Genomic DNA, 22,424 nt, shown 5'->3' with positions numbered 1-22,424 from the left:
CAATACCCAATAATTTTAGAAGAGCTAAAAAGAACAATGTAGCAATCTGAAACTTCAGTGGAAATTTAAGGAGGCAGAATATAATTACCTACATTTAGATTTAGCCAAGACACTGGAAATAATATCCTTTCTTTTATAAGTGTCATGGAATTTTAATGACAAGCGTACCAGACCTCAGTTTTACATTTGAACCAAATGACATCACCGTCCACTTCACAGTGGATCCCTATACCATGCAGGGACATTGGCACAGTATAAAGATGGAAAGTGCTACCTATTAAATCAATGGGGTCTCCACTGAGTATTTAGCATCCACTGAGCATCATCAACTGAACTTTAACATTTTTGAATCACATTTTCTACCTGTTTCAGAGTAACAGCCGTGTTAGTCTGTATTCGCCAAAAGAAAAGGAGTACTTGTGGCACCTTAGAGACTAACAAATTTATTTGAGCATAAGCTTTCTTGAGCTACAGCTCACTTCATCGGATGTATTCACCTGGTTGGTGAGAGGGCTGCGTTCATTCAGAACAGCTTCAACGTCTGGAGCTCATTTATTCCAAAAGGAATACTACTATCTCACTTAAATCAGATCCCTGTTTGTCTCTTTCTGCTCTTACAATATTTGCCTTGCACTGATTCCCCTTGCTAATTGCGATCCATCCAGCAATTTATATGAAAAGCCATTTCTGTTGCATGCTTTAATGCTTTTAAGTCACCTTGGCTTTGCTGACTCATTGGTCAACCTTGAAAATCATAACAGTGCAAACACAGCAATGTCACCAGAGGACTAGTAGGTTCTGTAGGAGCTCCTAGTACTAATTGGTGTCTTTTTTTTTTAAAGTTGAAAGAGCTATTGTGTTTAAGACCATGAGATTTAAAATTAGTAGTAGTTAAAAGCCAAGACTCCTTCCTTTATATTTTTTAAACATGAAGAGCCCCAGGAGCCTCTGTAGTCATTAGAAAATCCCATTCTTGTGCTAAGCTTGTCCTTTTAAACAGTTCTGTCGTTAGCTTCTCTGAATGGAAAGCAGGATCTTGTTCAGAACAGTTGCCGAGGGGGAGGGAAAAAATGCCATAAAGAAGAAAAAAAATGAGGAGGGGGAGGGGAGATATTCTGTGGTTTTGTACTGTGTCCTTAGCGATTGGATTTCTATTCTGCCTACTGGGAAAAAACAATTGGTGGGAAAGTGGGTCATATTTGATCCATGACCTAAAAAGACAAGTGTAAAAAACAAAATAAAAATCAACTCAATCATTAATGAGGTGAAAACTCTTTTTTAATATATGGATCATTCATGAAACTGGGTAAAAATGTTATTCGGGTCACCTGGCTACATGATAGAAAATGTGGTTCATACTTTAAGGGACAACATGATTGCTGCAATGTTAAAAAAAATACGGTTATTTGTTTTAAATATGCTCCAGCAACGCAAGGATTAAAAATGACAGTTTGGCTATGGGGTCTTTCTTTCAGTTCAGAAAAATATAGAACATCACTGAGTGGCCCTTTCCTCCTAAATGAGGCCATTAGTAAGTCTGTGTATAAAGTTCTTCAGCAACAGAAGAATAGATTTAGAAAAATCCTCTTCCATCATTGCCCTAAAGTAGTGGTTCCCAAACTTGTTCCTCCGCTTGTGCAGGGAAAGCCCCTGGCGGGCCAAGCCGGTTTGTTTACCTGCCGTGTCCGCAGGTTAGGCTGATCGCAGCTCCCAGTGGCCGCAGTTCGCTGCTCCAGGCCAATGGGAGCTGCTGGAAGCAGCGCAGGCCGAGGGATGAACTGACCGCCGCTTCCAGCAGCTCCCATTGGCCTGGAGTAGCGAACTGCTGCCACTGGGAGCCGCGATTGGCCGAACCTGCGGACGCGGCAGGTAAACAAACCGGCCCGGCCCGCCAGGGGCTTTCCCTGCACCAGCGGCGGAAGAAGTTTGGGAACCACTGCCCTAAAGTTTCAATCTCACTTACACCGCTCCTTCTGTTATTTTTGGTATAAAATCAGAAATCACAAGCTAGAATTTAAAGTTAATGACCCCTCAAGGATGTGCTGTTTTGATTTAACTGTAAGTAGCACAAGCACTCATGTACCTCTGTGCACTCATAAAAGGAATGCTTTTGCTGACTCTCTAAGCTTCTTATTGTTCCATATGGCTAAGGGAAAGTGTGTTGTAGTCTGTTTCCTTTTCCAGGAGGACCTTATACTTTCTGAAATATTAAAGCAATCAAAAGGATATTGTGTCAAGATAGATTTTATAGTTACTTCTTGTTGTTTATAAGAAGCCCTTGGAAGCTTGAAACTTTTATATAATAATAATAATAATTTTTCACATTCAAACTGAAAATTGACTTTCTTACCCAAGTTATTTTTCCTTGCTCCTACTGGCTAGCTGTTATAACGCTGATGAGATTACAGTGTAAATTTATTTGCTATAGTGTGTGTACAAACTCTATCCCAGAGTGTTAATATAATTAAATATTACAAGACAGCAGATGGTCTAGTGGACAAATGACCAAAAACAGTAGAGTCTGGCTTGACCTGGAGCATCAGATCTGAATGCTCTCACCCTTTGGAATTTCACAGGGTAGGTTTGGATCTGAATCCCTACAGCCAAACCTGCCCATGCAGCTTTAATTTTGGGTTGGATCCAAATTGGCCTTCTTTCTTGATCCAGTTTGGATATAGTTCCTAGATATAAATGTAAGATCAGCTAATTTTGATACGATTTCTGCCACTTTGGGCAGAAATCTCACAAGAACATCTTGCAAGATTTCGTAGCTGTTCAACCTCTGCCCTACAAACCCTACTCTCAACCTCATTAGGAATGGAAAACCAGTTGCTCAAACCAGGTCTCGAGAAAAAGCATTGTTTAGGAAATTGAGACAGCTGCTTAGGATTTAAGGCCAATCACACAGATGAGGGAGAAAATGTTCTTCAGTATAGTTGGGGATTAGGTCCTGCGTTGAGCAGGGGGTGGGACTAGATGACCTCCTGAGGTCCCTTCCAACCCTGAGATTCTATGATTCTGTGAATATGTTTGATAGAATCATTTAAAAAATGTTTAGGTACAGTAATTATTCATCTGCTGGGTGAATTCCTTTTGCACATTGTGTTCCAGTGGTTGGAGCAGTGGCTTGGGAGCCAGGAATCCTAGCTTCTCTTATTGGCTCTTCCACAATTTTTCCTCACATCCTTGGGCTGGTTATTTTACTGCTTAGTGCCTCGGTTTCTCTATCTGTAAAATGGAGATGGTCATAGTACACAGGGCAGGGGGATGTAAGAAGTAGTGTTTATAACAGGCTTAAGTGCTGTAAAAGAGCAGAGTATTGTTATAAAGCCTCCAGTTCTCCAAAGACTTGTCTTCACAAATTAGCCTTTTCTACTCTCTGGAAACTGTGGCATGAAGAGTGGTGATTCCTATAAATCACAACACATCTCACAATCATGTAACTGCTGACGAAGCCCTGGACTCATTGCTTCCACAGGTTAGGCAAATTACAGTGAGCCTAAAAACACATCTACAGATACTGAAAAATCTTTTCTGTTACCCAATACAAATTTAAACCGAAAGAATTTGCACTTTATGTGGTGGCTACAAGGGCCCATCATGTAGTCTCATCTTTTTTCCTCTCCCTTCTCACGTACCTCAGCTGTATCTCTCCTGGAAAGCTGTCAAATGTCCACCAGAACTGGAATCCTTTCTCAGCTGCTAATAAAACCACTATGGTAAACAATAAGCCATCAAGATAAGCTCTTCCCCAGAATATATAATTAGGAAGTTACCTCATCCTTTTAAATTCCCCCAGCTACAAGTATTTTCTGTGACCTTAAAATACACAGTAGTGGCAAATTTTCAGGCATATTTTCCTGTCAATTGGCAAAAGTTCCAAAATGGCTGCCTTCTAATGTTTTCCTACGGATACGTTTGCTCAGAATACCATGGAAACGCAAAACAAAAGATGGATGTTTAACCTCAAAAGTGTTTTCCTAAATCACTGCCATATGATTTTGGAATGGTACTAAGGGGCGGTGGTGGTGGTTGCTGGGCTTTTTTTAATGGTTAATATATGTTTTTTATTGCAATATATTCCAATTCTTGTGAGGTGTTCATTTTTAAATGTCTTTAACGTGACAGTTGCTGGGTTTTTTTTTAAAAAAAAATTGTGTTTGTTTTTTTACAAACCTCAAAGTAATGTTGCAACCACATTGTCCTGTGGAGCAAAATAATTTAATTGCAACATCAGGATAAATAGCTCTCGCACAACTTCAAGCATAATAACTACACCTTCCAGTTTACATTAAAAGGCTGAGATCCTTTGATGGCTAATTTTGTGCCATCTTGTTTCTTCTGTGACCAACATTTTCACAATCGTAAAAACATGAAAGTTTGGCAACCCAAAATGCTAATGAAAACTAGTCCTTTACAAAGTGTTTTGAAAACATATTGCAGTAGAACATGCAGTTCTTAGCATATGCATCATGGAAACAGCGACTCACTTCAACATGGGCACAAATCGTTTCCTTCTGTCTTGCAAATTTGAATCAAGCATTGTTGTTGTTAAAAATTGCAGCAGTAAATCTCAACGTTTGAGGTTCACAGATGAAAGCCTTCCCAGCTGTAACCCATTATCATGGTTGCCTACTTGGGCATTGAGACTTGCATAACCTCCCAATGAGTTACTGAAGATGAGCTGAGTTGAGGTATACCCCTCAGTGTTTGCACTCTACAAGGGCCTGATCCTGCCACCTTTCTTCACTTTGGGTAGTACCTTACTCCATAGGCAAACTCCACTGAAATCCAATGGGACTATTCGTGGCATAATGTACTGTTCAAAGTACTGGCAGAATCAATCCCTAAGGATGGAATTTTCGTAAGCACCCAAGGGATTTGGGAGCACATTAAAAGTCAGTGGAACTTGTTCTTTTCACATCCCTTAAGTGCTTTTGAAAAGCCTACCCTAAATGATTACATTTAGTGATAATATAATGAGTCACTATAATCTCTCAGCTGTTATCACGATTCCCTCCTGCACAATGATGTCCAGTGGTTAGATCATGGCAGTGAACAGCAGAATAATTGGGTTGTATTTGCTACTGTGAAAGCTTAGGCCAGTTATTTATCTTTCTCTTTACATGGGGGTTATCATTATCTTCTTTGTTGACCATCATGCGGAACCAGCATAATTCAAGTAGGTTTTTCATTATTAAATAGGAAAAAGATGGAAGAGGAGAGAGTGGAGGCAAGTCTCACCCTCTTTTAAAAACTGTAAAATCTGCATTTCTTCCAACTTGTGCACAGCACTAGCTAATTTAGCTACCTTTATAAAAGCATCCACCACTTCAGTATCAGAGCACCTCCCAAAGAGTGGATAACCAAAAGCAATGAGGCTTTATTTTCCTGCCTACTTTCCCTGAGGCAGTTGAGGCTATGGGGTTTTCAGTTTATGTTTAAATGCTATTTCCTCCTCCTCTCCCACTGTACCATGCCAGTCCCTGGAATTTGATTTTCATCATTTTTGTTTGTATTACAGTAGCATTGAGAACCCCCAGTGGAGAGCAGGAACCCACCGAGGTAGGCACTGTATACAGACTAAGAGTCTGTCCTACCCGCAAAGACCTTACAATCTAAACAGGCAGACAAAGTTTCGAGGAGGAACAGAAGCAAATTACCCAAGGTCGCATGCAGCAGATCAGTGAGAGAGAGAATGTTTCTCAGGTCTCCTGATTCAAAATCCAGGATCTTTCCATTAGACCACACTGGCTTGGAGTATCTGCCTTGTAACTTTTTCCTGTCTCATCCTGAGCTCACAGCCCAGATTCCCACATAATTAACTCATTCACTTAAAACTCTGATTTTCTGGTGCCGTCTCCCAACTGCAAATCATGCCCTGAACTCAGCAGGGAAAGTAAGGGCTCAGTCCACATCACAGAAAGCCCTTTTTCAGCTCTGAGTCATTGAGCACCTTGTTGGCAGAGTCTCTGTCGCACTGGGCAGTGCCGTGTTAAACTTTTTGAGCCCTGCATCAAAGTGGACTAGCCGCACAAATCTGTGAGGGGTGCACTAGTGGAGGATGGGGGGGGAGGGGAATTCTCCTCCAAGGTGCACATCTTTCTTCCTGACAGCTCAGGTGCTGTAGTTGGAGAGCCTGGTATCACAGTCACTCGCTTGGCTGTATCCCACGTACCAAGAAGTGGGAAACCAGCTGAGCTCCTTAAGATGTTTGGCATCGATAAAGATGCCATCGTGCTGGCTGTTAAAGTGGCAGTTTCCAAATCAAGGAATGCAGAGTAGTTTGAAGCATCGCACATTGTGTTACATTGGACCAGTGTTCAAAACTATACTGTAACTTGGAGGAGAAGGTGCTTAAAATATATGCAGAGAAGGTCTAATAAAAATACAAGATTTAAACAAAAAAACTCTCAGCAGCTGTACTGGTGCATTGTAAAACACACTCCTAAGTGCATTGTGAAACAGATCGTTCCAACCACATGTTGTAAGGAAACAAGTGTCATACTGTGCAACAATGTGTCTGCACCTGTCAGCAAAGTGATCTTTTGGAGTGATAGCAGAGTGTGAGAATTTCAAAAGGAATTAAGCAATTATATTTAGAGCCAATATTTTTCCTTAGGAATTCATTGTAGAGTTTTGTTTCAAATAAAGATAGTTACACACACACTTTTATTTTATTTTTTTTAATATTCTCTCCCCCGTTATATTTTTTTCCTGGACAGGTTATACATATGCTAATAGAATTATGCCTATTATTGCAAGCATAGTGCTGCTTGTCAATGAAGCTTCATTAACAGCGTTATCACTGCCTGACATTTATCTTATAATTTTCCAGAATTGACTGTTACATCTCCATGGAAACCCAAATTGCAATTGAAACAAGTGAGATAATAAAGGTATCCATAGCAATTGACAGCATGCAAGCCCGGTATATTTGCAGGATACATTTTTTATAGTTCCTTAGATAAATCTGCTGCATTAGAGATTTTTAATATTACCTGTCCGCTCTCTTATTGTGACAACTATTTATTGCAAAAGTTTACCACAACATCTTTGATTCTAGTGTTGAATTAGGTTGATACATTTTATTGGACTCATCAAGAGATATTAGAGCACTGAAGATGTAAATTTCACTGTCTTTTTTTGATTAAATATGAAATTCTTTATGGTTGATTATGATACTATAAAGAATTTTTTTTTGAAACAGCAGTAACTTGTGATTGCTGGTTTTTTTTTCCTTTTAGTATGCAAGAAAGATCTTGTACTATTTTTTTTCCTCATACCTAAGGACTTGAGCTCTTTAAGTTCATGACTCTAAATCAATTTAGATAGTGCCTCAAAGCATAGAGTCATGAAACTGGAGTGGGTCCAGAGTGAATTAATCTGAAATTAATTTGATTTTGAAAGGCTCCATCTGGCTGTGTTTGGAAAAGGCCATTAGACAGATATATAAACAAGTGATAGTCTGTATTCTATGTGCCAGATGTGGTGTCAAAAAAATGAAGAAATGAATTTTAAAAAAATCAGCTGAGGGGGATTTTGATATAATGCTCATCCACTTGAAATTACAATTACATTACAATTTGGGAAATCTGTTTTTACTGATATTTCTAAAGAGGGTACGGGATACAAAGGAGGGCCTGATAGTATATTATTTTTAAAAGTAAGAAAATTGAATGTCACAGTTTGCTTTGACTATTTCAGGTATTTCACATAAATAAGCACAGCTGAATGCAACTGGCTAAATCCTTAATATGCGCAGTGCTGTGATCTTCCATTCCATTTTTAAGAAAGCTACTTCGATAAAGCAGCAATATTGGACGTGAGTTGTTGGCCTCCCCCTTTTTGACATATGCGTTTGGACCCTATTAAAATAACATTCTGGGTCTCGTAAAGATCTGCAGTAAGCTGGTGGATGTGTGTGTTTGTGCCATTCTTGGAATCTGTTAGTCTAAAGTACTTCCTGCAATAATCAGTTGGCTTTACTGCAGGGGAACTGGTACTGTTTTTCAAAACAAATGTTTTCCCCCTTCTTGGACATTGTGTCCCATTTACAACTAAGAAAATCCTTGTAAATCTCAGAATAACGTGGATAAATGCCTTTCTGGAGAGACAACTCACTAAAATTGCACGTTGTTAGTTATTCCCTTTTAAAACATTTTTAAAAAAAACCTTTCATATCTGGTGTCTGAAGTCTTCTGAGCCAAGGAAGAAGGGAATTGAGTAATAACTTAGTAAATGTTTAGCCATAAGTGTTTAGAATCTGTGGAGAGGCTGAGGTTGTTGACAAGAAAACAGATGCTCCTACGTGATCTGAATTTTAAGCGCATGGCAGTATTCTAATTCAACTGCCGGCATGTCACAAGAATGTGAGCATTTTGGTGTAATCAAATTTTTAAAAAAGCAAAACCTGTTAATGCCAATAAATGTCTCCTGTCACACAGAAAAGAAGTACACTTCATTGTAAAAAGTGTCTAATTAGGAAAGCACAACATTAGTAATCATTGCCATTAATATTAAGTGGTCAGCTATCTCAAAATCGGTTACATTTTTTAAAAATATGTAAATTAGTGTTCCAAGTGCATAATTATGACTGCAGAACTACATGAGCTCTTGCACTGATTATCTGAATTGCAGTAGTAACTAGAGGCCTTTGTTGGGGCCCCATTGTTTATGCTAGACACGATACAAACTTTTAAGCAACAAAGACACAGTCTCTGCCCCCAAAGAGTTTACAATCCCATGTGAAGACGCAACTGGAAAAGATGTGAAGGACTGAAACAAACTAGTGTACCGTAAACAATGCCCATTGTTGACCACCATCCTAGCGGCGGTCAGCTGCCAGGCAGAGGTGCATTCTGAGAAAGGATTTGAAGAAGAATAAAGTTAGTGGTTTTTACAGACCTTGGTATCCTTACAATTAGAATGTCCAATTGAAAAACACAGAGACAAATATGTATGAAGCAACTGTCTTTGAGTAAGTCAACAGAAAGCAAAGAACAGGTCAACAGAAAGCAAAGAACATTAAAATGTAAAGCTCCCACAATGGGCGTTTGTTATATCATGGTTTTGTGTGTATGTGAATCACTTCTCTCTGCAAGATAGAATAAGGCAGTCGGTAATTAAACGCACATGTTAAGCGCTCCATAGCCATTGGCTACATGCAGTTACAGTTTTAATGGTAATCAGCTATCTACACACACTAAACATCAAGGAGCAGAACTCTGAACCTTCAGCTCCTAAAGCACAGGTCTCTGCAACCTGAACTCTAAGTTTTTCCTTTAGCGATAGCTGTATGATGTATAGACTAGGATTTTTAAAAAAACAAAAACCTAAGAGTGTTAAACACCCAAATCAGTAGGCTCCTTCGAAAATCCATTTTAGAGGACTAGACCACTGAACACGTAAACAGAAGGAGTTGGTCCCCTCTCTAGGTTGATACATATGGTCAGTTGTGTGTATATAGTTGTTTATGCTATTGGCTGAGTAGCAAAGCTATTTTATAAACTTACTAAGTAGAAGCCTTTGTCTGTTGGAGCTGAAAGGCATATATTTTATTCCTCATGCTGCATATATGTGGGTAACTATACGAATTAGGCATGCATCCGATGAAGTGAGCTGTAGCTCACGAAAGCTTATGCTCAAATAAATTTGTAAGTCTCTAAGGTGCCACAGGTCCTCCTTTTCTTTATACGAATTAGGTGTCTGTGTATAGTATGTATGCATCTGTAAATCATTACAAATGGTTCTAAGAGAGAATGTGCAGGCATAGCTAACTGGAAGAGCTGGGATCTCTAGGTTTCTCTGATTTTATTAATTGATTTGAACATAGCTTTTTTGAAGATTTGATGCAGCAAATGCACAAAGGTTGCAGGTATATTGTTACTTGACTGCACAATTTAGGAAACATTCACTGTCCAAAAATATTACATTAACATAAAGTTAATCTGTCGTTTGACTTGGCAAAAGTACAAGGCATTCAGAGTTCAATCTGAAATCATGGCCTTAAATCAATCGGTTTTGACTAGACACATAAGCAGGGCTGGCTCTGCCATGCTGGCTAAGCAGCTGATGGCCTGGGGCAGTTAAACATCCAATAACTGTTTGCATGGGTGACTGTAATTTGGTAGGGGCAGACATTGACAGGTTTGTCTTGGGCACTAGAACTCCTAGAACCAATTTATGAAGCTGTAAATCCCCATAATAAAGGATCCTATTTGCTACAATATGTGCAGCAAGTTGAATAGTTAAGGTCCAATTGACAGAGATTATTGGGATTTTCCTTGTCTCTTCAGCTGCTCCTATAATAATAACGTATATCCAAGCCTTGCGTTGCATATGCTAAATTTGGATTCAGTGGTGAAACAAGAGAACATCTATTACAGCAACTGTGGTTTGCATGATACGGCGTTTTGCATGATATTACATAGCCAGAGATTTAGCAAATAGATCAGTGCCAGAAGCTGGGCTCTGCCAACACCTGAAGAAATGACGTATTGTGAATTATTTGGGAATAAATAATTAAATTTGTGAATTTTGAACTATTTGCTGGCCCAGTAAAAGGGATTTTCTCATCTACTGTCTTTCTAAAGCACTAACATGGCTGCAAATATTTTCTGCAAACCATGAAGGCAATCTGTGAAAAATATCTTTGCATTTATCATTCACTGCTTATTACTTGCTTATTATTAGACATTGGCAAGGAAAAAATAATATTGTAATGAACTGGTTCACTCAGAGCATTGCAAGTCTGGGGTTAAAATTGCAATCAAAATAGTTAATATCATAGTTTAAGTATGTGCCATTGACTACTGGATGGAGTCAGAACTGCTCAGCTGTTTGTCATAAACCATAATCTGTTAACAGAATGAGTAAGGGTCAGTGATTTGGGGGCTGAAGGGATGGACGTTCTCTCCCTACTGCGTTGCTGTGAAGTTCCAACTGCCCTTGATATGCAGAATATAGTGAAAACATAAGAATGGCCATACTGCATCAGACCATTGGTCCATCTAGCCCAGTGTCCTGTCTTCCGACAGTGGCCAATGATGGTGCCCCAGAGGGAATGAACAGAACAGGTAATCATCAAGTGATCCATCCCCTGTCGCCCATTCCCAGCTTCTGGCAACCTTGCAATTCTATGTAAATACCAGTTTGTTATACAAGCACCAGGGCAGCATGAATAGAGTTCCAAAGCAGAGGGGGGCATTATAAGTCTTGTATTACTTGTGTACAATATGATGGCATGCACTGGAGTGAAAGCCCTGCAGTGCGCTGTTGTGTTAACGAGCTATGGTGTCAAATCTATTTAGCAGTAGCTTTTATGGATACATATGGAACTTAATTTAATTAGAATAATGAAACATAGTCATTTATAGGAGTGTAGCACAGGGTGTCACACCAAGAGATAGTGATGATTTGCAAAGAGGCATTCTTCTGACTGAATACATTTTGAGCTGCTGCTCCAAGGAAGTGCTTTGGGACAATAAGCTCCTGGAGGGGCCATCTTTTCCATGAGATGTTGTCCTGATCAAGTGTGATTATTAAAAACCCAAAGGCACTTTTTTATTTTATCGTGCAAGCAGCGGTGTCCCTTGATGTCCTGGCCAAAATCCAATTTGGGTAATTACATCCTGCATCTATAAAATCCCCCACCCCTCACAGTTTCAATTGGATATGATATTGTTCTTTACTTTCTGGCTCTCAACTGCTGTGTGGCAATGCTGTGTGGTGTTACGCCTCCGTTGCACGTCACCCGAGGATGAAGTCATTCCTGCATATGGCAAGTTTGTAAAGCACCTTGTAATCCTTCCGGGTAAAGGGTGCTTATAAACCTATGACAATACAGTAATTTATATGGTCAGCACATCAGCTTTACCTATAAGGATTTCAGGGCAGGGACTGGCCCTTGTCTGTGCGGGCCCAGAACCCAACCCAATTGGTCCCCAATCCCAGTTGGGGCCTACGGGCACTAAATATTGACTCCTATGAAACTAACGTGCCTCTGTATTAAGATGGATTTAATAGTTCGTTCATCTGCAGCTTATTATTTCCTTATACATTTCCCAGCCTTTCTACGTCTATAGGGCATTAATACTGTCAAGCTGGGGGTGGCGGCTTAGTAATTTGTTTACAATTAAGCCCGTGTTTTGTAGCCCTGGATCATAAAAGGAAAGGTAAATCTGGACAAAACATTAAAATGATTGGAGGCGGGTGAGGCTTGGGATGGGAAGAGGAGCTAACCAAAATAAAACTGTCAGAAAGGTTCACATCAGGCCAAGAAACAGGCCTGAACAGGAGCTATTTTAGTCACTGCCACAGACTGTTGAACAATTGGCTCTTTATTAATGGAAATGAGCCTAGACTGGTATCTTAAGATCCAGACCCAAACACTGTGGTTCCGGGGCCCATCTCTAATTAGTAATAAATTCACTCCCAGTAGATTTGCTGGGATTAAAAATAAGGCTGGGGTGCTGCTAGTAAACGTAAGTAATATCAAAACAATCCTTCGCTCCTCAGAGAGTGGCCCTGTCAGCTTCCTGAAATGATGGAACAATAGGTAGGTTATTAGAAGGAAAATTGGCACAAATGGAGAGAAAGGATGCTCTGGCAGCAACCATAAGCAGTCAGCCACTCACTGGCTTAATCTCTGCCCTCAGGCTGCTCTCCACAATATAGATGACACCTTGTCAGTGATTAGTATAACGTGCTGGGTCACCCATGAGTCCAGTGGACTAAATTGGCCATAGAGGGAGGCTTACTGCAGCGCAGAGGCAGCTGGTCACATAACCTAAATTTTCTTTTCGATATATCATCATCTGGGTACTGACAGTAATTGTCATGGGATTCTGCTCTCATTAGTATGCCCTAGACACAGCTCCCTTTTGTGCTCACACTTTCAAGAAATAGTAGAGGCCTTAAGCTTTCCAGAGTATTGATTTGTTTCCTCTTGGAAATAAAGTTTTGTGTGTGGTTTCTTTTTTTTTTTCCTTGTTATTTCCTGAGTAAGGGGGAGACGGGAGAGAGCCACTTCCACTGAGTTCCGGTGTATCAGCAAAGCCAAGTAACAAAACCGCTCCTTCTCATTGATGACTAACAAGTCTCAGCCTAATACAAAATATTTTCTAGGCAAGAGAAAGTTAAGGGCCTAGGGATTTTTCCTCCTTTAGTTGGGGTTTCCTTTTTTAGGTTGTTTTTTTTTTGGCGGGGGGGGGGGTCTTCTTGGAGATTATGCCATTCATCTCATCATCTGGACCATTCCCTACTCAAAAGGACATTAATTATTTCCCCAAACAGACAATGTGATAGCTGAACCTTAATGCAGGTGTTTGTGGGATTGTGATTCTCAGCATGTGCTCGGAGTAGACCGTAGGAATTGGATTAATGAAAACCAGTTCTTCCCCTCCCTATTTTTCCCCCAGTTGAGTTGTCTTTATGATTGGTCCTAATGCATTAGCCTCCTATGGTGATGGGCTCTATTGTAAAATCCTAAAATAGATTGTGGGCCCAAGGGATGTGTTAGCCTCAACTCTCATTGAACTCAGTGGCAAGTGAGAGAGCTCCAAACCTACAAGGAGGCATTCAGCACCTTCAAAGACTAGCCCATGTATGCCCACAGAAACACATCCTATTTATGTAGATATAACTTGCCTACCCCCATTTTTTACTGGTGTCAATATACTTTTAAGCCCAACACCACTGTTGCAAATAGGAAAACATTATAAACCCGTTGAACAGTTGGGTAAGTTTACATGCACAAGGACAAATTTTGTTCTCCCTTCACCCACCTGTTGTGTCAATGAGCATGCACAAGTGTTTCAAATAAATGGTCACAGAAAGGTTTGAGTGACTTGCCCAAGACAATACAGTGAGTCAGTTGCAGAACCAAGAATGGAAACCCAAGAGCTTTAAATTCCATCGTTCAGTTGTTCGTTTAGGTCCTGATTCAGCAAAGCATTTCAGCAAGGGCTGAAATTTAAACTCAAAATCCATATTCAGTAAAGCACTTAAGAACATGCTTAATGTAATTTAAGGGGGATAAAATTAAAGTTAAGCACGTGCTTAGGTGCTTTGTTGAATTGGGATGGATTTAAACATATACTAAGGGCTTTGCTGAACCAGGGCCGTAATGATGACTGGGATTCATTGGAATGAACACCGACTTTCTTTGTGTTGATGTGTTTTCTAAAGGTCACTTCCAGTTGTTTCATTAGTCAGAAACAGAGTGGTGCCATCACATTGCCATTGTTTTTTCCTCTTACCCAGAACAACTCTACCAATGTGTACACTTGTTATCCCACATCAAGTGCAACTTGTGGCATAATTTTGACCCGATACCTTTGTGTGTATATGTTGAATATACACACCAGAGGAGAAAAGGAGTGGAGAATATAGCTTTTAATAATGAATTATGTTTGTTAATGTTTCTAAAATATTGCACATGAACATAATAAGGAAAAAAATCAAAGTGCAAGTAAATATGAGTGCAAAATAAAGTGAAAAATATATGAACCAATATAAAGACTATCAAAGTAGAGAGTACATAACAGAAGTTAGCTAGTCAGTGTTTCTAAAATGGTATGAAATACATAAGGGGGAGGTTTTCAAAGGCCCAAATGGCAATTAAGTGTCTGAATCTAAATGATGGGGAGTTCAGTGTCTAATAGTCATTTATGTCTTTGAAAATCTCCTCTGAAAGATTTTTTTTTTAACTTTCAAAGGAAAGGCACTATGTAAGTGTGAAATATGGTTCCACAGTTCTCAATGCCAGAAGGGATCATTATGATCATTAGGTGTGACCTGCTGCATAATATTGGCCATAGAATTTCACCTAGCGATTCCTGCATCTAACTCTGATAAGTAAAGTATTGAGGCACCAGATTTACAATCTGCACTGTATGGGTGAACCCCTGCGTCACATGGAATCCCAGGGCAGTCAGTGAGCCTCTGCATGGGTGGGGAAGGTTATTTGCATGGAGAAGCTTGCAGGATTAGGGCCTTTGTTTTTTCTCCTGCATTATTTCTCTCTCGTTCATTATGCTGAAATGGATGGGTGATGGCAATGATCCCACAAATCTCCAAAGAGCCACATTAGAGTTCTTGTGATTAGTGAAAGAGCTTTGAAACTAAGAAGGGGTGTAAGACAAGCAAGAGTATTTGTACATTAAAGACTATAGAAAGGGATGAGCAAAATCTTTTGTCCCTTATTTAGGCCAAACTCCTACTAGAATCCATAGGAATTTTGCCTGAGAAGAGACTTGCAGGTTTTTCACCTGCAGTAATTCAGGAAAGAGATGAGTCATTGAAGGTTAATAAATGAGTGAAGTTTATTCCATTGCCCATTGAGCCACGTTAAAGAAACTTGAGAAAATGGATGATCGAACTTTTCCTCATCAGTTTTGAAATGTGCTTTTCATGTAACTTTTTCTCCTCCAATAACTAAGAAAAGTGCAAAAGTTAATATGGGCATATTCATGTGTTCAGGTGCACTGTGCTTCAGAGGAAGCGAACTACCAAAAACTGAATAATTTGTCTTTACCTAAATTTTAGCCCTCAGGCAGGGAAATTATGCAGGGCTTCAAAAAAAAGAAAAAAAAAAAAGGTAAAATGTATGGCTTGTTCTTTGTGCAGTCTCCAGCCCTTGGGTGATATGGGTGTTCTCTTCTGGGCAGGTATCAGCTAGAGAACCTATGGTCCAAAGCCACGATTTTCAAAAGTGACAGGTGATTCTGGGTGGCTCAGTTTTTAGTTGATCAACTTTTGACATGCCTTAAAGGGGCCTGAGTTTCAGAGGATGGGTGCTCAGCACTTTCTGAAAACCAGGCCACTTTAAGGTGTGTCAAATTGTTCACCCAAAATCACTACTAGTTACTATTGGAAATCTTGGTCCAAGAAAATAGTTTTTGAAATGATTATTGTTAATTACCAGTGGTGACTTGAGTTTTATGCATTTTACCTTTATTCGGTATATAAAATGATTTGTTTTCCTAACATTCAGGAAAAGTTGTACTCTGTGATATGCAATTTTCCTGCTCCAACAAGTTCAAAATTATCAGCAAGAATATTTTTTTTTTCAAAATGCATAGTTGTTTCAAACGCAAATGCACATCTGGAAATTAGATAGGGTAGGGAATTTATGGGGTGTGAACGATTTGAAACATGTAATGTTATTTACATGGCGCTAAACTTTTTGAAGCAGTATTTTCATTTTCTGAACAAAGCAGGCAATTCTGCAACCGTCTTCCCCTTCTGAATTGTGCTCTTTGTTTCGGGGTGCACCCATTCCCTTTTTAAAAGTGTAGGCAACTAATCGGCAGCAACCAGCCGCATAGCTGGAGTGTTTTCCATTCTAGGCAATATTATCCTAATTTGATGCACACATGGATGCTTCACACAATCTGCAAATTCATCGCTGGCAACTTGCATTAGTCATCTGACAGATTGCCAAGCATTTCATATTCCTTTCATGTGACTTATTACCACACACACACAAACACACACACACACACAGGCACAGCCTTATTTCTGTCAATAGCTGGTTTGGTGCTGTTTACAGCAGCCGTATTTAGAAATCTCCACTTATTCATAATTATCCTTCACTTTAAGATGCAAAAGTACTGGCTCGTGGCTTGTATTTTCCAGGTCTTTTCTGCTATAACAGTATTAAGCAGCAGTCTGCAGTGAAAACCAGTCTCAATGAAAAATGTAATGCTGTTTTTGCATTGTTTTTGTTCATAACATTTATACTGTTAATTAAGCACAGTTTTTCCCCCATTGTGCCCTGTTGACATCTTTTTCTGCATCTACTATACATCAAAAATGCTCAGTCTCCTAACTATGCCTGTTATTTTTGTCTCTTTGTTCCACTTTCTAGTAACGGCACAGCTAACAAGATGAATGGAGCTTTGGATCACTCAGACCAACCAGACCCAGATGCCATTAAGATGTTTGTTGGACAGATCCCACGTTCATGGTCGGAAAAAGAGCTAAAAGAACTTTTTGAGCCTTATGGAGCTGTCTACCAGATTAATGTTCTCCGAGACAGGAGTCAGAACCCACCCCAAAGCAAAGGTACAGTAGTAGGATTGTGTTTGTTTACTTTCTGTTTCAAAACTCTCGTATGTGCCTTCAGGATTTCCTAAGGGATGTCTGTTTTTTGAAGCATACTGTATTGAGCCAGCCAGAGACCTAAGAGACGAGCACTTCTGAATACCTATAGATTACTGGCTACCTCCTCTTTGTAAATTGTAGTTTAAATATCTGTTATCTTGAAGAGACCATTCTGGCTGCACAAAATATAACAAAAGAGTGCAGCCCTACTGTAAATTATTATTGCCGAGAGAAATGGAAACCTGAGTGATCCGTTTCCTTGGATTAGCTCATGAAAAATATAATGTTCCACTTCCTTTCACTTACTCTCTCAGCACCACAGGTGGGAATAATTTGAGGGCTTTAGTAGGAGAGAGCACAATGCTGGGCTCCTACTACATCACCTCTCTGGAGGCAATAAAAGAAGTCCTGCCTCATTTCCAGATTTCTGATTTCTCTCCTGAGGTCACATTAGGGACTAGCTCAGTTGCTGTTACTTATCCAGAAGATAGCTTCCCTTTGTCTTCATTTTTGGTGTATATGTAATATATATTTATCCTTACCTCTATATTTCTCTGAGTTATGTATATAGGTCTGTATTTATCTGTGTGTCACAGAATACTTTTCCTCGGATAAAATCCCCTTTATTGTTTAATATTTTTGGCATTTTCTGATCTTCTCCAGAATGTGTGCGCTAAATTTTTAGCAGTGTTACAAATCATGAGTGTTCACCTTCAGGCACTGGATCCCTCCAGATGTGCACCCATGCCTGTTCCTGGCAATACTTGATGTTTTTCATCCTTAGTTTCTTCTGACCACACCTTTAAAACACACATTCTGGGGAGAACATCAGAAAGGGATTTTATAGGCCAGCAGCTGATTAACAGGGCTGAGCAACACTCTGTAAAGATTCCCATTCAGGTGGAGGTGATCACTATCCTCTGAGTCAGGATCAAAAATTTTGGATGTTCCCATGTCTTGTAGCAAGCTCATCTGTATATGCTCGGTCAGAATTTTCTTTTCTCTCCTGCGGCAATGGTACTGGTAAGTGTAACAGGGTCAGCTCTCTTTGACCTTTCTCCTTACTGCTCCCCACCCCTAATAAACCAGCGGGACAACTTAATCTGTCCTTGTATATTTTCTATAGTGCCACTGGTGCTTTTGCTGATGCCCTACGTAGATTACATCTGCTCACCAGGCATCAGGTAGTCATATAGGAAGAGTAGCATACAATTTATGTAACTAATAAAATTTCAAGTTCTAGCATTTGAAACTGCAGCTTTGATTGATACCCATAAAACTGAAGGTATTTTCTTCTTGCAGCATCGGTGCCGTTCTCCCTCCGTTGGCTCTACATATTCTGTAAGCAAACGGAAGATGATGTATCTTAGTGAATAGACCCCTGCTATCCTAGCAGAGTTTTCTCATTATGTATTTTTTTCTCTAATGCTAGTTAACAGGTCAGGCAACTGGATTTACTGCAGCCCATGCCATTATGGATGAGCAGACGCCTGCTTAGTGTAAACCACCACAGTGCTGAACTTTGAAGCTGGCTTTATTTAAAGAGCTGATTCCTGACTCTCAGAAAAGCTTTCCCACTAAGCAGAAAATGAAGTGAGGATGGCATTGTAGTGAGCCTGAAGAAGCCCATTTCTTTGATGTTTCCCATTGTTCAATACCTGTCTGTCAGGCAAGTTGAGGGTATGAATAAACTTCACAGACTAATTCTCAAGACTTTATTAGTCCCCTCCCAATCAATCTTTTCTCTAGAATGCTGGTCTTTCTTTTGGCTGTTGTTCTCAGCCAGGGGAGCGGGAGAATTATGTCCACTACATTTTTTTTAAATGCTGAGTGAGTTTAATCCCAGAAAAAGCCAGACAAACCTGCAGACTTAAATTCTGGTGATACAGCAGCAAGCTGCCCCACCAGTGAGTTCTTCCTATAGAAACCACCTCTGGGGTATGGAAATGTGGCCCCAAGCCTATTCAATCCTTGCTCTGCCAGCGAAGGTGCTTGCTGTAGACACCTCTTCAAGTTCTGGTTGGGCACCTCTCCTCTAGGAACAAGACCTAGATTTTCTTAACCCAGTTATACAAAGGTTTCTGTTTGCCTGAGTGAAGGTTAGAAAATACGCATTATAACCGGGAAAAATCTCTTTTTACTGAAGGCTGTTTCTAATAATGTCTGTGTCAACAACACACGGGAAACACTTTGCCACATTTTAGAAGCAGGGACAGACTTTAGAGTTGGTTTATTCTGAGGGGTGCACTGAATCAGTGCCTGCACACTACTCAACCACTCAAACCAATTCTTATTTGATATAGATGGGTTGGAATTGGTTGCTGGCTACCCAGAATCTATTGGGATTGCCTAGAGTTTTATGGGATAACATGTCTTGTAAGGTTTCAGAGTAGCAGCCGTGTTCGTCTGTATCCGCAAAAAGAACAGGAGTACTTGTGGCACCGTAGAGACTAACAAATTTATCTGAGCATAAACTTTCGTGGGCTACAGCCCACTTCATCGGATGCATAGAATGGAACATATAGTAAGAAGATAGATAGATAGATAGATATACACACATATAGAGAACATGAAAAGGTGGAATAAGAGGCTAATTAATTAAGATGAGCTATTATCAGCAGGAGAAAAAAACTTTTGTAGTGATAGTCAAGATGGCCCATTTAGACAGTTGACTAGAAGGTGTGAGGATACTTAACATGTACATGGCAGAGCGGCATTGCTGGCACATATCATATTGGTAGATATGCAAGTGAATGAGCCCCTGATGGCGTGGCTAATGTGATTAGGTCTTATGATGATGTCACTTGAATAAATATGTGGACAGAGTTGGCATCGGGTTTTGTTGCAAGGATAGTTTCCTGGTTTGTCTTGCTTACAGACAGCCCCCCAACCTGAAGCAAATATTCTCTAGCAACCACACAACAAAAACACTAAACCAGGAACCTCCACATCTACCAATGCAATATATGCCATCATGTGCCAGCAATGCCCCTCTGCCATGTACATTGGCCAAACTGGACAGTCTCTACGCAAAAGAATACATGGACACAAATCTGACATCAGGAATCATAACATTCAAAAACTGGTAGGAGAACACTTCAACCTCTCTGGCCACTCAGTAACAGATTTAAAGGTGGCAACTTTGCAACAGAAAAGCTTCAAAAACAGACTCCAACAAGAAACTGCTGAGCTTGAATTATGATGCAAACTAGATACTTGGGTTTGAATAGAGACTGGGAGTGGCTGGGTCATTACACATATTGAATCTATTTCCCTATGTTAAGTATCCTCCCACCTTCTTGTCAACTATCTAAATGGCCCATCTTGATTATCACTACAAAGATTATTTCTCCTGCTGATAATAGCTCCTCTTAATTAATTAGCCTCTTATTCCACCTTTTCATGTTCTCTGTATGTGTGTATATCTATCTATCTTCTTACTATATGTTCCAGTCTATGCATCCGATGAAGTGGGCTGTAGCCCACGAAAGCTTATGCTCAAATAAATTTGTTAGTCTCTAAGGTGCCGCAAGTACTCCTGTTCTTTTCATGTCTTGTAAGTATAGCTTGTGATGGCAATAGAACAACTCCCTGTTTTGCATTGCAAGGTCATGGCTTTGTGTCATGTACAACAACATCATGACCTGGCAAGATCAAGAGATTACTACTTTACATTCTTCAGGATGTGAATTGCAAAAGTGCAAATGCTGGTTGCCATTAGTACCTGTTTTTAAGCACTCCGAATCTAAACGTTGAATAGTGCTTGGTTTTAGAAAGCCTTCACTCCTGCTAGACTAGGGCCCTGTATTTCTGTTAGTTTGGCCAAAGAGATTTCTCTGGGTTGGGCATAGGATCTCTCTGATGAGCTGTTTGTCAGGCTGCAATCTGAGCCTTTTACAACTCTGTCAAAAATAACTAAAGGCTAATTCTTTCTCCTCTGCTGTCATTAAGACAGCCTTCTGTACCCTCTAATCATGAATGTCCTAGTTCTCTCATCTCCTAGCTTTTTGTTCCGCTTGCAAATTTTACATAGCTGAAGTTGGAGGAGGAGGAGACAGGTGGAAAGAAGCACTTTACACTTCAGAGAAGTACCTATTTCTCTTTTAGAGTACATGTTGCTCTCTCATTACATGAGATGTAGAAGCTATATCTTAACCACTTGTAGCCATTAAAGATCCCATGGGACTTTTTAAAAGAGCAAGGGCAATTTAAATTCCTCCGACCTAAATTTCTCTCATATCTTCAGTTGGATTTAAATTATATTCAGCCCTACTCTCTGTCCTCAACGTCTTGTGAAGCATTGTTCATCATCTGTTGTCTTCTATCCCAGGGGTGGCTGCGCTGCGGTCCTTGGGATCATGGTGTTCTCTCTTTAGGTGCCAATCTGGTGGAGCATTTGAAGGGTTTGCACCTCTCCATATTATTCTGGGGGATTGAAGAGTTCATAAAATTTGACTACATTACCCTTTTTTCCTCCTGTAGCTTATACCCACCCACGTGTTGCTTTCCACCACAAGAGAAATTCAGAGAGTAAAAATATAAAATGTTCTAAAGAGAGTTAAAAATATTGAGTTAAACTTTTGAACTTATCCTCTGCAAGTTGGTTCAAAATTTAGGCAGAACAAATTTATCTGTTCCCTGATAAAGTATGTGCACTTCACATACTTTATATTGATGGAAAGATGCCAAACTTCTTGTAATTTTTGTTAATGAGCATTTTATAACACTACAAATTGACACAACCCTTCACAAATCAAAGTAAGATGTGGTGAAGATTTCCCTTCTTCCTCTCCTCTTCCAAGATCTCCTTTATTCCATTGCCTTGCTGCTTGAGAATAGAGAGAAGCTGGACAGAACTACACTTTTCCTCTGGAATATGATCGGGGGGGGGCTTGGGCTCAGAATTTACTTAGAACTGTCCAGGTTATATCCACCTTTACTAAAGAGAGGAATACTGTGGAAAGCAGAGAGGCTGCCTTGTAGTGAGTAAACCTGTGTAATCCATGTAGCCTTTTACAGATTAAGAGAGGGGCTGCTGGGTGAACAATGAGGTGTTCTAGTAAAAGGCTGGTGCTATGTATTATCCTACTTCACATGGTAGTTTGTCTACTGGCAGGCAAGTTTCAGAGTAGCAGCCGTGTTAATCTGTATTCGCAAAACGAAAAGGAGGACTTGTGGCACCTCAGAGACTAACCAATTTATTTGAGCATGAGCTTTCGTGAGCTACAGCTCACTTCAGTGGGTTTTGATAACTCAAGGGTGCATGTGCTACAGGTGTGAGGAGATGGATGAGTAAAGCATGCTGTGTACAAAAA

General features: G+C 39.9%; 1 protein-coding gene across 6 annotated transcripts in view; it reads left to right on the top strand.

Annotated features, from left to right (window-relative positions):
• The window catches only part of CELF2 (CUGBP Elav-like family member 2), a 689,087-nt gene that overhangs the window by 507,109 nt on the left and 159,554 nt on the right, over positions 1-22,424 (top strand). For all 6 annotated transcript variants that reach the window (XM_077836746.1, XM_077836712.1, XM_077836729.1 and 3 more), the window contains one exon: positions 16,874-17,070. In XM_077836746.1, coding sequence (XP_077692872.1) covers positions 16,893-17,070 — 178 coding nt within the window. In that variant the 5' untranslated portion in view covers positions 16,874-16,892. The remainder of the gene's footprint in view (positions 1-16,873; positions 17,071-22,424) is intronic.

The sequence above is a fragment of the Eretmochelys imbricata genome, chromosome 1 (assembly GCF_965152235.1).
Source record: "Eretmochelys imbricata isolate rEreImb1 chromosome 1, rEreImb1.hap1, whole genome shotgun sequence".
NCBI classification, from domain to species: Eukaryota; Metazoa; Chordata; order Testudines; family Cheloniidae; genus Eretmochelys; species Eretmochelys imbricata.
The sequence above is the reverse complement of the archived record's forward strand: the minus strand, read 5'-3'. Positions and strand labels throughout refer to the sequence as shown.